The following is a 15,210-nucleotide window of genomic DNA, read 5'->3' as shown; positions in this document are numbered from 1 at the left end:
CGGTATACAGCTATATCCCATAAGTCTGTGCTTCGGTTGAGTGAAGGTGACCAGAGGGAAAATGGCGTCTGCCTACCTCACACATCAACAGAAGGTCCTTCGACTTTACAAAAAGTCCCTAAGACACTTAGAGTCATGGTGCATATTTAGGTAAGACTAATATTTTGACTTCGCAGGAGAATGTTGTGAAATTATAATTATGTTAGCTTGCTGGGATAAGCCACTGTCATGTTCGCCAGGCTAAATAACAATTTAGCTAGCCAGTCAACGGCAGCATAATAATACAGGCCCAGATAAAACGTTAGCTAGTTAATTGTCAAATAAACATCTGCAGTCTCGCTAGGCTAATATCGATATATTTTGATTTGACATTTGTTTTTAGCTGTTAAGGTTAACTTCATTGGCGTTTGCGCCGTACTGTGTGGAAGTTATTCTCTTTTTACAAATATTGTGATTGCAAGAAATACAGTGCAGTTTGTCACAATGGCGATGTTGTTAATGCAGCATTGTAGAGAATATAATACTGCATTCTATAATTACTATTTGTGTAACGTCACATCTGTATATTCCAGGGATAAATACCGTTTCTACGCATGTTTGATGAGGGCACGCTTTGAGGAGAACAAGAATGAGAAGGACATGGTTAAAGCTACAATGCTTCTGAAAGCTGGTGAGGAGGAATTTTGGGCCCACCAGCACCCCCAGCCCTACCTCTTCCCAGACTCACCAGGGGGGACATCCTACGAGAGATACGAATGCTACAAGGTAGTACTGTGTGTGTGTGTGTGTGTGTGTGTGTGTGTGTGTGTGTGACATTTAGCATGCATCACGTTACCTCGATACAGCTGTACTCCACAGTAGCTTTTTTGTTCATGCGTGTGCGCGCGATGTGGCCTTTGCTCTGGACAGGTCCCTGAATGGTGTCTGGACCATTGGCATCCCTCTGAGAAAGCCATGTATCCAGACTACTTTGCCAAGAGGGAGCAGTGGAAGAAACTGCGAGAGCAATCCTGGGACAGAGAGGTATGTCTGCACACATTTGCCTAGTGGCGTTCCACCCGGTCACCTGGAGTATAACCATTTGCTTTGTGGAAACGCAGTATCACCTTGATAACTACTGATTGAACCAGTGTTGAGTACTGAATGAGGATTTGCCAGTCGGGCTGCACGATGCACACAGTGAACAGTTTATAGGTAGACCTGTACACCAGCTTGTTAATGCAAATCTTTAATCAGCCAATCATGTGACGGCAACTAAATGCATGCAGACGTAGTCAATAGATTCAGCTGTTTTTCAGACCAAATGTCAGTTGGGTCACATTTCTTCCCCAAAGTAACTTTGACTGTGGAATGATTGTTAGTGCCAGACAAGGGTGGTTCTCAGAAACTGCTGATCTCCTGGGATTTTCATATGCAGCAGTCTCTACAGTTTGCAGAGAATGGTGTGGAACAAAAAACATCCAGTGAGCAGCAGTTCTGCGGGCAAAAAAGCCTCGGTAATGAGGGAGGTCAGAGGAGAAGGGCCAGACTGGTCGAAGTTGACAGGAAGGAGACAGTAATGCAAATAATGGGGGTGACATGGCTCCGGCAGTAAGAGCAGTCGTCTGGCAGTCGGAGTGTTGCCGGTTTGATCCCCCGCCCGGGCTGTGTCGAAGTGTCCCTGAGCAAGACACCTAACCCCCATTTTCTCCTGATGAGCTGGTCGGTGCCTTGCATGGCAGCCAATCGCCGTTGGTGTGTGAGTGTGTGTATGCATGGGTGAATGAGACGCATCAATTGTACAGCGCTTTGGATAAAGGCGCTATATAAATGCCAACCATTTACCAAATAAGCACACAATAGAACAGTGGTATGCAGAAGAGCATCACTGCACAAACAATGCTTCAAACCTCTTAGTGGATAGGCTACAGCAGCAGAAAACTAATAAGTCTAAAATACCTAATAAAGTGTTCACTGAGTGTATATCATTTATATTGTCATTGAGATATGAACATGTGATATGGACACATGACAAATTGATATTCTGATTGGCTGTTCATGTGCAATTTGTTCAATAAAAGTAATGCATTTAAAAAAATGTATTCAGTGGACATAGGCTATTCATTGTCTGGGGTCTATATTGGCAGTGTACCTAAAGCAGACACATTAGAACTGTGCCACTTGCAATATTTGTTTCGCAAGTCATACCGTCATCGCAATATTCAACAATGTTCATATTTTCCTAATATTCCACCCCCCTCATCACTCACACCTGATGACTTTGTCTCCTTCTTTGAAAAGAAGGTCGATGCTATTCGCAATTCCTTCTCCCAACCCTCCACCCCTGCTGACCCTCCTACCCTCCCCAACTCCCTAACCTCCTTTTCTCCCCTCTCTGATGCCGACACACTGAAACTCCTTACTTCCCACTGCCCAACCACCTGTCCTCTTGACCCCATCCCCTCTCCCCTCCTACAATCTATATCTGATGACATTCTCCCTTTTCTCTCCTCTCTAATCAACACCTCCCTCTCTTCCGGCACCATGCCCTCTTCCCTGAAGAGGGCCAGAGTCACTCCCCTCCTCAAAAAACCTACTCTTGACCCCTCTGCCCTGAACAACTACCGGCCTGTCTCTCTTCTTCCCTTTCTCGCTAAAACCCTGGAACGGGCGGTCTGCTCCCAACTGTCCACTTATCTTCTCCAGAACAATCTCCATGACCCCAACCAGTCTGGCTTCAAGAGTGGCCACTCCACTGAAACCGCCCTGCTCGCGGTCACTGAGGCACTCCACTCTGCTAAAGCAAAATCCCTCTCCTCTGTCCTCATCTTCCTCGACCTGTCAGCCGCCTTCGATACAGTCAACCATGAGATTCTGCTCTCATCGCTGTCTGGGATGGGTGTCACAGGTTCTGCACTCGCTTGGTTTTCCTCTTACCTCTCTGGTCGCTCCTACCAGGTGACTTGGAGGGGCGCAGTCTCCGACCCTCAACCCCTACGAACTGGAGTCCCGCAGGGCTCGGTTCTTGGGCCTCTCCTCTTCTCGCTATACACCATGTCTCTTGGTTCTGTTATCTCTTCCCACGGCTTTTCTTATCACTCCTACGCTGATGACACCCAACTCTTCATTTCCTTCCCCCCCGACACCCAAATCACCACACGGATCTCTGCCTGCTTGGCTGATATCTCTGCGTGGATGACTTCCCATCACCTGAAGCTCAACCTTGCCAAAACTGAGCTTCTCTACATCCCTGCTAAGTCCTCTCCGTCAATCGACCTCTCATTGACTGTTGAGGACTTTGTAGTTTCCTCCTCCCGTACGGCAAAGAATCTTGGGGTGACTCTTGATAACTGCCTCACCCTGGCTCCACAAGTATCCTCCACTGCCAGAACCTGCAGGTTCTTTCTGTATAATATACGCCGTATCCGTCATCTCCTGACTGAGAAAGCCACCCAGCTCCTAGTCTAGGCGCTCGTCATTTCCCGCCTGGATTACTGCAACTCCCTCCTAGCCGGTCTCCCAGCGTGTGCCATCAAGCCCCTCCAGCTGGTCCAGAATGCTGCAGCCCGCCTGATCACCAATCAGCCCAGGTCGGCTCATGTCACCCTGCTTCTCATTGGCCTCCACTGGCTTCCCATTGCCGCACGCATCCGTTTCAAGGCCCTAGTGTTGGCATTTCAGGCTGCTAAGGGGACTGCCCCACCTTACATACAATCCCTGATCACTCCCTACTCTCCAGCTAGACCACTCCAGTCTGCCAGCTCTGGTCGCCTTACGGTTCCCTCTCTACGTGCACCTGGCGGTCGAGCTGCACGTTCACGCCTGTTTTCCGTTCTGGTTCCTCAGTGGTGGAATGACTTGCCTACCACTGTCAGAACAGCAGAATCCCTCCCCCTATTTCGACGCAGACTCAAAACCCACCTTTTCAAACTCTACCTTAGTCCTCCCTCCTGATTTCCCCTGCCCCTCCTTTCTGATATCCCTATCCTTGTCTAAACCCCCCCCCCCCCCAAAAAAAAATAAAAAAAATAAAAATAAAATGCACTTCTGATGACAACTATGTTTAGAACAGCATTTCCTGTGTATTTTGCTAGTTTCTGGATGTGATGCTCTGACTTATGGTAGAACCTATGCACTTGTATGTCGCTTTGGATTACAAGCGTCTGCCAAATGACTAAAATGTAAAAATGTAATATTGTGCAGCCCTATTTGCCAGTCAAATTGTGTTGAGTGATTAGTTCTCCACCAAATGGTAGTTTTCATATTCGTGTGGATTATTGAACCAGGATTGACTGAATAAACAGTGAGTGCAGTTAATGTAAATGTAGTAACACATTGTGGACACTTGAGGAACTGGTACCCATAATTGTTTCAATATCCCAGTGGGCTATTAATATATGAATGGCATTTTGACCTCATCAGGATTTAGCTAGCTAGTAATGCTAAATAGGAAGACTTTGGAACACATTTTTGACTGGCTTGGAAGAGCTCCTTAAATTTTGTGGGGATTAATGAGTAGTTGGTGAGAATACTGTAGGCTGCATAATCCCACCTCACTCCAGACAAACACCTACCGTCAGGCACATAATTTGGTTGGTTCTCTGAATGAGAAACTGAAGAAATGTGATACTTATATTTTTCTGCTTTGTCCCCCCCCCCCCAAAAAACATGAGCTGCTGAAGTTGCCCTTATTTAATCTATGTATATTGTAATTCTCAGGTCCAGCAGCTGCAGGAGGAAACTCCAGCCGATGGGGCCACTACTGAAGCCCTCCCTCCAGCCCGGAAGGAGGGGGACCTCCCTCCTCTGTGGTGGCAGTATGTCAGCCGCCCCAGAGAGCGTCCTGTCTGAGAGTGTTCAGCAATGGGTGCTGGGAAATATTAACAGGCTATGGCATGCCCAAACCAGAATACCCATGCCAGTATATGGGGACTAATTTCCTCAAAATTATCTGCAATCTAATTATAATAAAGTTTAACTTTAAAACAAAGATGTGTGCTTGAATAATCTATGTATTACAGATGATGATTTTAAATTTCAGACTGGGATCGCCAAATTCAAAATCGAGCCCACAATTGAGGCCAAAGTAGACCACAATTTCTTGTTTACATCTGTGTTTTCCACTTTTTTTCCTTCAGTGGTGCGGTAGTTAAATTACTGTATGAGTTTAAAGGAACTCGTGACTTTGGGGAGAAGGAACCATTAAAATTTCTGACCATGCAAACCTTCCCGGCTCAATCACTGAAGTTTACTGTGAAGGTCATCATGGTGTGGAGTAGCCACCCTCCAGATTCCTGGAGGACCGTGATTTCAGTGACGAGGTTCTACATGAACCAGATGGTTAACCTACACTGTACAATAAGATCTGACAAGCCACTCAATGCACAAATTAGTCAAGCAAGCTTTTGCAACATTTCTTTTAATATTGACTGAAGCAATAATTCCACAGGGATAACTGACATTACAGAAACAGATCAATATATAGCTTTATGAGGACCGCACATGGAAAGAGTTCAACTCTCAGTCCAAACAAGCAACTAAATCCTTGATAAAATAACTAATATATATGTTAAGTGTGACTGTCTGCTTTTACAATATGCAAAAACACATAAAACTATTAATATTGCCTTACACACTTACATTTTGGCAAATGAAAAAAAGGAAACTTCTATAGATGTGGTTTGAAGTTATATCGCAACATTAACGGCTGTACTTGGGGGAAATGGTTTTATTACAGCTAAGGTTCCTTTACACGGACAATATCAAAACGTCTGTAATTATTGAGACAGTAACTACTTACAGGTATTTAGCATCATATGCACATTGCATCAACTACTTTGAATGTACACTATTTTAGAAGCCAGTATTGAATGAGAAATTGACAGGCTTCAGTAACTGCATTGTAGTGTATACTGAATTTCTCAAACCAGAGGTTTGAGGAATACCTAACTGGGTTAAACTTTGCTCTGGAAAATTAAAGCAACACTGATGCATAAAGAAGCAACGTGCAGTAAGTTGCAGGCTGTTGATTGCCTGTATAGTGAGACCAGGGCAGTAGCGCTCCCTCTTGCACGGTTCCACTTCCAAGCTCATGGACAAACATGCATGAAATGACCGAACCTGGGCTCCAGACTAAATTCATGAAAACGATCAATTCTCTGTGGTAGTGGCATTTCAGATGTGATTTTATGTGACTGGCTCCCTGCTTCAGTCCCCAAACACTTGAAATTTTACAGAACCATGCTTCCAGCACTCTTCCAGCACTGCACATTCACACCCTACCTACAGCCTTTATAACGGTCACACCAGTGCTTGAGTTCAATGTGTGAATGAGGACCGTATGTGAACAACATTTACTCAAGTGAGGCGTGAGGATCTAACCACTACGACAATGCAGACTTGGCAAGGAACAAACAACACTGTACAGTTTGCGTTAAAGCAACATTTGACAACGTGAGAGAAGAGCGCACAGCCCACAGTGTATTGCTGAATTGTAGGCTTTGCTCTGGGGTGGCTCTGGCTGTTGAGCTATGACAGCGTGTTGTGATGTAATGCATCAGGAGTTCCCTCCTGGCTTGTCTCAAGTCACTCATTGGACTCCTGAATAGACGTGGCAGTCGAGCTTCACAGTAGAGTGTTCACATAAATTTAACAGTCAAGTGTGTGTGCGTGTGTGTGTGTGTGTGTGTGTCTATTTGTGTGTGGCGTAATATCCGGACACAGACAGCTGTAGTTTCTATAACCCCTGGGTCAGTATGCACACGTTATGGGGAGTATTTAACAGTGGTATAAGCTCTGAAGTGTCGTGCAATGGCGACCAGTCTCCAACAAGCACTAGCTCGCCTCCATAAATAAGACAGACCCCTTGTTCAGGTCTCATTCAGTCCATTAGGATACAAAAGCGTTTGCAGCTAATACTTAAAAAATGTGATAGCAACAAGGCAGGAGCTTTGGGTGTGCTTTTCTGTACATTGTTATGGAACACCTCAAAACTCAAATTATATTAACTTAATTTACCAATATCACAGCACATGCATGAAATAGCCAATATGTCTGTGAACAGTACAAAATAGACAGCCATGAAGAGAATAAATTAAGCCTCTGGATTCCTCAGTCCCGTTCACTATGTACAGTTTTTATAGATGGCTCCGTCTCAGTGCTTTGTGATTGAAACCAAATTTTGGTTACGGTTGACTTTTAAAGAACTACTGCGATTGCTTACGAATATACTCGTCTACACATAAATTGCTTTGTCATAAGTTAGATATCCTGTTCACTAGAAGGATATGACAGATACACAGCGTTTTTTTTTCCCAAGCACGAGGGGTTTAAAATCAACTTAGAAATACTGCTGCAGCAGGACCTGCAGTCCATTGTTTATGGAACTATGAAGTAAAATCCATAAAAGAAGCAGAAACTCTTAAAATAATAACATACTGTACCATAATCCATATATGGCATTTTTCTCTTTTTAACATACTCTGCATGTATTTATGTACCTTCCTATTACTTAACAGGATATTAGCTTTTAGACCCAGATTAATTTCTATATTTAAACATCATTCTAAATTGTCCTGGAAGTGTACATTATCAAATAAAATGTGTAACCAAATAATATTGCTCACATGAACTTAGAGACATCAGCTCTGGGAAATGAGTACTCTCTAATGCAGAGTACTTGATGCTACCGAGCTTGCCCGCTGAATACACTTGGAAAGTAAAAAATAAAATGATAATGAATCGATCAGTTCATAACGTAGCGAGAGTACGCTGCAGTCACCAAATTTTGCAACAAACCCCTGTTAAAATAAATGTTCTCAGGACAGTCCATGACTTCAGTCGTCTTCAACAGCTTCAAAGCATTTGGCACCTCTGCGTACGGACCAGGGAGGAAGGAGGAGTGAGAAAAACAACATCAACCAAACATAAAAACGCTTTTAAAATGTATGTACACGAACGCAAACGCAAAAAGTTTGATCGTTTCAAATCGACGGTGGCTTGCCTCTACCCTCCCGCTTCTCCCAACTCCAGCGCTGCGTATTTCTCAAACAAAAAGCTGCGATGAACGGGGGAAAGAGAAAGAAAAAAAGAGGAAGCCATTCTTTTTTTCTTCTGCGGCACGTATGCTGGAATAGAGGCAGCCCTGGCGGATGCGCGTGAGCGGTGTCGGGCTGGAGGCCCGGCGGGGAGCCCCTCACGCGATGCGTGGGGCGGACCGGTCGTTGGTCAGGGTCTTCTTGAGCCTGACCCCCCGGCGGATGGTCAGGAGCATGTCCTGCCCCTGAGCCTCCAGGGGGTCGGGCCCCTCCAGCAGAGGCCCGTCCTCCTCCTCCTCCTCCTCCTCGGCCCCCTCGGGCTGGGGCGGGGCCAGGGGCGGGTTGGTGGAGGCCTGGCCGCTCCAGGTGGCCACCGGCTCCCCGGGCGTCAGGCTCTCCGGGCTGGCCGGCTCCTCACCCTCCTCCACGCCGCCTCCCAGCCCGCAGGGGAAGCCCCCCGGGAGCTCGGGAACGGTGGGGGTCTTCACCGGGATGACGGGCGTCCGGATGGGGATGGGCCCTCCCGCCCCTCGGCGCATGTTGGGTTTGGTGGAGGGCGTGCGGCGGATGGTGGCCACGCCCGGGGTGACCATGACTGGCCCCGCTGTGGACGGGATTCCCGCCGTGGAGGCGGGCCGCTTGGCCTGGAACATCTTGCGGTACGACTGGCTGATGTCGCTGTTGCGCGGGATGGTGGAGGACTTGTCAAAGTCCTGCTGGTCCACCTCGGGGTCCGTGCCCACTGAGAAGTAGTCGTAGTCGGACACTGCAGCGGAGACACACAACAAGAAACCCTGTTACTGTGGTGAAAATAGAAAACCCGCCAATAACATCAGCTCAGTTCAGGGAGGGGGAGTTCCTGCAACATCAGGTGAGCTGGCCTTTGGAGCTACTTAATTTAACTCCCTGTGAACCTCCAGGACAAGCCCATTTAGTAACTGTCCAACTGTACATCTCATTCAAACTACAGTGCAGTCTTTATGTATTTGGACATTGGTACAATTTAAGTTCTTTTGGCTCTCTTCTCCAACACATTGAATGATGTTCCAAACAATTAATTTTGGTATGCATATTGTTTGGCCAATGACCCTGCTTTTTTATTTTTATTTCTCTGCCTCATAATGGCTTCCTTGACTGTCACTGGCATAATTCTGATCCTCATGTTGACAAACACCAATCACTGACTCCAAAGACGAAGCGTAGAATTAAATTCTGAAAGCTTTCATATACCGGCAGTAAAAAAGCTAATTAATCTCACTAATCAGTATAAGCAGAGAAGCCAAATGTCCAATTACTTTTGAATATTTGAATAAGAAGGGATACAATTCCTACATATCTCAAATTAAAGGTGACAGTCTGCACTTTATCCTCATATTCATTGCTTAATTCAAATTTAGTTTAATTCAAATCCAATGTGCTGGAGTACAGAGCCAAAGGAACAGACATTGTACCACTGTATTTCATTTAAATCCGTGTGGGCCTCCAGGTCCAGCCCATTTAGTAACTGTACATCCTCTATTCATGTGAACAGACTATGGGCACAGAACGTGCCCTCTCCACACGCAGGCACATTAACAGCAGGGCGGATGAAGGAGGGTGTGCTGATGCAGTACTCTGAGAGGGGATGGTGTCCTCAGAGCAGCAGGGCGTGGTGGTCTGGGTGCTGTAGCCGCTGGAGCACTGCAGGGAGTCACGGCTGGAGCGCTGCGTGTCCAGCTGCAGCCCGCGGGCCAGCGCCAGGGCCAGCTCCTCGTGTGCCTCCGCCACCTCCTCCGCCTGCCGGGACAGACACAGAGCAGTGAGCCCAGCCCTGCGGTCAGTCCCCAGCTCCACCTGTCAGTCCCCAGCTCCAACTGTCAGTCCCCAGCCCTGCAGTCAGTCCCCAGCTCCACCTGTCAGTCCCCAGCTCCAACTGTCAGTCCCCAGCTCCACAGTTACATTTCAATTCACCGCTTTTTGTGAAGCGAAGCCACTGATTAACCCTTTCAGTCCCAAGAGTGCCATATGACACTCTCAACCTTACACCTTTTCAACCAATCAAAATTACTGCGAGACTATTGTTTTCAGCCCCCATTAAAACTCTTCTCAACCAAAGCCAGAACCCCTTGGGATTTGGGCGGAGCCACTTCATATTGGGCGTGGGACTGAAAGGGTTAAGACATTATTTTGTGTGAGCAACACCTGTAATATTTAGAGAGGGATTACGACCGCAGACCAGGGTGCTGGGGTGGAGAGATTGATTGCAAAATCGTAGACAGGGTGGTCAGGGGGTACTGTAGATTGTTATCACAGACTTGTGGTTTTGGCCATACATTAACCAGAGGCCTCTACACAAAGAAACTGTTTTTCAGGATATTTAGGAACCCTTTCTAATTTTCCATGACTGGAAGACTGCATCAAAAGGCTTTCTAGGAAGTATGGGAACGCCGCTTAAAGCAATGAAATTATGCTAAATTAACGCAATGGCTAATGCACCATTACCAACCCAATGAGACAAAAAGCAGGGATTGTCCTCCCATTTCCATGCTAGGTTTTTGTATACTGTCCACCAGTCTCTGTGAATGAGTATTTTACATTTACATGTAGCATTTACTGCTAAATGCAAACATACAGGTTTAGGCAGCTAGCAGTGCTAATTACAGTCACAACTGGTAGCAACAGCCAACACAATCATAAAACAAAGTTAACCTTGTTCACCTTGGGCATGGCAGTTATAGGCATGCCTTTGGCCCTCTGGGGGTCCTCCCCGGTGGGTGTGCTCCCTTCGGTCTGCATGACGGTACTGTTGGAGTCCACCATCTCACGCTTCTCCTTGTTCCTCCTCAAGGTATTCACCATGGGCTGGTCATAGGGCCCTGGCTTGGCCCAATCCTGGGTCAGAAATGACTGTGTTATTGGTCTTCCTGTTCTGTTCTAAACAGTCTTTTACATTGTGGCTGTTGTAACTCATACAATGATACTACAGTAAACTGACTGACTGGACCTCCATTTTGGAGTATCGGGAGAATGCAACTGACCAAACAATATGAACATATTTAAACATATGGTATATTACCAGGTCAAATTAGATTTTTTTCCACGGTGAAAAAACCACGATGAAGATTGTGCTTGGTGTCATGTGACAGTGGAATACAAGGACGATACAGAGATGACATCAGAACAGAGGAAAACGAGGAGAAGCGTGTGAGGAGGAATGAACAAACCTTCCAGGTGGGGACTCTGGAGGAGGGGATCATGCCCGGCCCCAGGGTGCAATAGAGCGGGTAATCGGCAAGCGGGGCACAGCTGGGCCGGGACCACGCCCGGGAGGGAGAGGAGGATGAACAGGATGAGGAAGGATGGGGAGGGAAGTGGGAAAAAGGCTCCGGAGAGCCCATTCCCACCAGATAGGGCGGATCGGCCGGTCCGTAGTGATCGTAACCGTTTGTCAACTAAAACGGACAGACACCATACAAACACACATGCAAAAAAAAAGGGACAAATATATGCATTAAAAACAACAAACAGAGAATGATTGGATCGCAACTTAAAAAAAACCCCACAGTCACTGGAGTCGGGGACAAAAACAAACCGATAGAAAACAACAGAAAATGAAATAATGAAGTCATGGAGACCGGCGGCGTGTCTGGGAGGCAGAATGCATGTACGCATGCACCCGGGCTGAGGCACGGCAGTGATATGATGGGATTTGGGTCACAGTGAGGGTTCACCTTGTCCACAGAGGCCCCAGCCATGGTGCAGCCGGAGCCCACTGAGGTGGGGGAGGTGGGGGAGCTGCACTCGCTCACGGTCTGGCAGGTCTCAGAGGCGTCCGAGGAGGCCGAGCTGGAGGAGGCCTGCGGCGCACGGCAACGACGAGCGCGACGTCACACACACACACACACACACACACACACACAGAAACGTCACACACACACACCCCAACACACACGCACACACACACACACACACACACACACACACACACACACACACACACACACACACACAGCAATGCCACACACACACACACACACACACACAAAGCAACGTCACACACACGACGCGTCACACACACGACGGCATCACACACAAACAACATGATGTGGTGACACATAATGCAGTCAAGCAGTCACACACACATAACACAGTCACACACATGCAAACAGGACACGGTTACACACACAAACATGACATGGTAACACACACGGTATGCAAACACCACATGGCCACACACACAAATATAACATAATTACACAACAGCAGGCACGCAAACACACACACACACACACACACACACACATCCAGATGTAATGCAGCCACACAGACCGCAGCAGTAGACAGGAAGTAGACAGCAGGAGGTGCAGGAGATGTAGAGTGTGTAAGTGTGTAAAAGCAGAGGTTCAGGGTCAGGGTTCAGAGGTTAAGAAGCGCACACAGAGCACACAGGTAATTACATCACAGCACACAGCGCCAAGAGAGAAAGACAAAAGAGCAGAGAAGGGGCAAGTTAGGATTTAGCATAAAGCCTACAAAAGAAAAAAACAACAACCACCAAGAATCCCAAAGCTCCCAGCATGGTTTGCGCTATGGCAGGGGTCTCAAGCTCTAGTCCTGGAGGGCCGCAGTGTCTGCTGTTTTTTGCTATTGCCTCAGAAACCAATTTAGCACTTCAAAACATGGCACAGACTTTAGCCAATGGATGACTTAAACTAAGCACTTGAGTGCAGAAACACATCAAGAAAGCAGCAGACAGCAGCGGTCCAGGGTTTGAGTTAGAAATCCCTGCTCTGTGAAGTGCGTATAGAGCAGCTCAGAATCAGCGTGATGAGAGAGATGAGCGTATCTAGCGTCCAGCTCAGAAAAAGGGATCAGCATTAAGCCCTTCACTGAAAAGCATTAGAGGAAGAACTCAGCCCCACCAAGCACAGAGCCCAGCCGCTGCAGAGTCAGTGACATCAGCGCAGAACAGCCGAGCGGAACGCTTCCCTTCCGGAAACCTCTGAGACCTTGCTAGAACACGGGGCACAGGTGGAATTCTACTCGGGGTTGTAACAGGGACAGCTAAATCACAATTAATGCCGCTAGCTGTCACACGAAGGGAAGAATTCAAACCAAATCCCATACATGCATCTCTTTTTAAGGCAGCCTTTAAGGCCAAGGGAAGGCTGGAGAAAGAGGCCACTATGCTTCTGGAGATTGAGGCCCAAAGGAAAACATAGTGGCCCTTCCAAGTGCCTGAGGCCTTCATGGCCCAGGTTGTCCAATTAGAATGCCTTATTGTTATATAGGTGACTGTAGGATGAGCTCTGGGGGTTTGGGGGTTGGGTACACTCATGCATTATAGAGAATTACAGCTCTCAAATGCAATCAGGTCAATCCTGAGCTTAATTTATGTCAAAGGCCCCGCAGAGTTAACTCAATCACCCTCCTAGGAGCGAGGCTACAACAGATGTGTAAATAAGTCAAGGCAGCTAGACTCCTGATGGGTGAGGAGGAACTCTCTCCACCCTCCTGACTCCAATTATCCTGCCCAGGGGTATACCAGCCATGTGTGACCTACAAAACAAGCCTCAGAGCTCATTCGCTGTTGCTACCAAGCTGTACGGTTAGAGGCCAATCTTTTTCTTTAAAAATGTTTTTGAAAAAAACCCCCCAAAAAAACAAAAAAAAACAAACAACACGGCTGGAGAGACGCAAAAGCTACACAGCAGTCAAATGCGTATCATTCGGTGTGTATGACTGAGAGCAAGAATGAAAAAAAGCGGAGCCCTAAACAACACTGCAATGCTTATCTTACGCACAGTAAAGCGCTTGCCCGAGGGCCCGGTGCTGCCCGGGCTCTGTGTCCGCGGCCTCCCCTTACCTGAGGGACAGCCTCGGGGGGCATGGGCGAGGGGGACTTGGACTGGAAGGCGTCCTGCGAGATGAAGCCCGAGTCGTGGGACGAGACGCTGGAGAGGCGGGCGGGGGCCTGCTGGGGCAGGGTGGAGCTGCGGTAGCGATAGTGTGAGGAGGGAGAGTGAGTGTGCGACCCGCTGGACCGGGAGTCGCTACTGTTTACGCTGTTCAGACTGCTGTTAGAGACAAGGGATGGGGGACGGGGCGTGGGGCGGGGCGGGGTGGGCCAGGAGGCAGGCAGGGGGTGGGGGGGGGAGGGAGGGGGGTGAGAGGAGGAGGAACAATTACAACTCGGCACTCCAGTGCAGCAGGCAGGGTGGACAGTCCAGTCAAAAACCAAAACGAGAACATCATGCAGAACATAAAGATGATCAAATGGCACCATAAACAAAACCATAATAGCATTGATTGAGACCCTGTTCCTCAAATCACCGTCCTCAAGGGCCGAGAACTGCTGGTTTTCCACCCTCCCTTTGTTTCACACCTTTAGTGAGGTGTGACGACAGTTGAGCCAATCAGCAGCACTAATGGTTCAGTTAATAACCAGGGAGGAAAGAAAACCAGGGCCAGATTTGAATTTGACTGATTGGAGACAGCTATGATCATTTTTAAACTGATCAACCACTAAGAATTATAAGATGATACTACGGTATGGGGACCAACACTCTGACTCATAACAGTAGATCTGCTTCTGTCTAAAGTTGATTTAGCAGGCCATTGTAAACAGAGCTGGCTGTTTCATGGGAAACTAATCTAGCGTCATGACGGACCTTAGTGAACAGTGACAATCAGAACAGTCTGACAACTAGTGAGGCTGACAACTAGCTCTGGCAGAGTACTAAAAATGAACAGATGTTCTGGAGTGCAAACTCATGTTTGTGTTGAAGTGGAACGACAGCTGAATTATTTTTATTTTTATAATTTCCAAACCCCATAAGAGCTAAGAGAGGTAGTAGGGGGTCTTCATGGTCCTGAACCTGTGTCTAATTTATGTGTATATGCTGACACTCAATCCCTGTCCCCACACAAAGCTGTACAGTCTTGTATTTGTGTGCTGAGCTGATTACAAAGTACAGGTTTATGGTATCTATTATTACTGCTTCAGACACCATACATTTATCACAAAGCCTACACCTCGTGGCACTAACAGTTGGACGCCAAAAAATGAATCACAAAAAGAAGACAAATCGCCCATAAGTTGTACATTCCTCATGCTCAGTAGTCAAAACAGCTCCAAGCAAAGAATGTAGTGCTCACAGCAGAATGTGCTCTTATTGTGAGGTGCTTTGACAATAAAAGACACCGTTACAGATGT

The 15,210-nt window shown here is 47.2% G+C and overlaps 2 protein-coding genes across 8 annotated transcripts in view; one reads left to right on the top strand and one right to left on the bottom strand.

Annotated features, from left to right (window-relative positions):
- The first annotated feature begins 3 nt into the window (after positions 1 to 3).
- Positions 4 to 4,969, top strand: ndufb9 (NADH:ubiquinone oxidoreductase subunit B9). Its single transcript, XM_061253571.1, has 4 exons — positions 4 to 150; positions 573 to 765; positions 910 to 1,023; positions 4,699 to 4,969. The coding sequence occupies exons 1-4, from the start codon at positions 62 to 64 to the stop codon at positions 4,828 to 4,830; spliced, it is 528 nt and encodes a 175-aa protein (XP_061109555.1). The 5' UTR covers positions 4 to 61; the 3' UTR covers positions 4,831 to 4,969.
- Positions 4,970 to 5,379: 410 nt separating this feature from the next.
- Positions 5,380 to 15,210, bottom strand: part of LOC133136245 (protein MTSS 1-like) — a 51,432-nt gene continuing 41,601 nt past the window's right edge. For 4 of the 7 annotated variants that reach the window (XM_061253567.1, XM_061253562.1, XM_061253563.1 and 1 more), the window contains 6 exons: positions 13,861 to 14,071; positions 11,726 to 11,851; positions 11,219 to 11,446; positions 10,713 to 10,886; positions 9,629 to 9,791; positions 5,380 to 8,781 (listed from right to left, as the gene is read on the bottom strand). In XM_061253567.1, coding sequence (XP_061109551.1) covers positions 8,174 to 8,781; positions 9,629 to 9,791; positions 10,713 to 10,886; positions 11,219 to 11,446; positions 11,726 to 11,851; positions 13,861 to 14,071 — 1,510 coding nt within the window. In that variant the 3' untranslated portion in view covers positions 5,380 to 8,173. The remainder of the gene's footprint in view (positions 8,782 to 9,628; positions 9,792 to 10,712; positions 10,887 to 11,218; positions 11,447 to 11,725; positions 11,852 to 13,860; positions 14,072 to 15,210) is intronic. The other 3 variants (XM_061253564.1, XM_061253565.1, XM_061253566.1) reach the window with 2 other exon arrangements.

The sequence above is a fragment of the Conger conger genome, chromosome 9 (assembly GCF_963514075.1).
Source record: "Conger conger chromosome 9, fConCon1.1, whole genome shotgun sequence".
In the NCBI taxonomy this organism is placed as follows: domain Eukaryota; kingdom Metazoa; phylum Chordata; class Actinopteri; order Anguilliformes; family Congridae; genus Conger; species Conger conger.
The sequence above is the reverse complement of the archived record's forward strand: the minus strand, read 5'-3'. Positions and strand labels throughout refer to the sequence as shown.

Coding starts and splice junctions, on each gene's coding strand:
- ndufb9 (XM_061253571.1), top strand. CDS start 62: ATGGCGTCTGCCTACCTCACACATCAACAGAAGGTCCTTCGACTTTAC. Junction 151..572: donor GAGTCATGGTGCATATTTAG/GTAAGACTAATA, acceptor TGTATATTCCAG/GGATAAATACCGTTTCTACG. Junction 766..909: donor AGAGATACGAATGCTACAAG/GTAGTACTGTGT, acceptor TGCTCTGGACAG/GTCCCTGAATGGTGTCTGGA.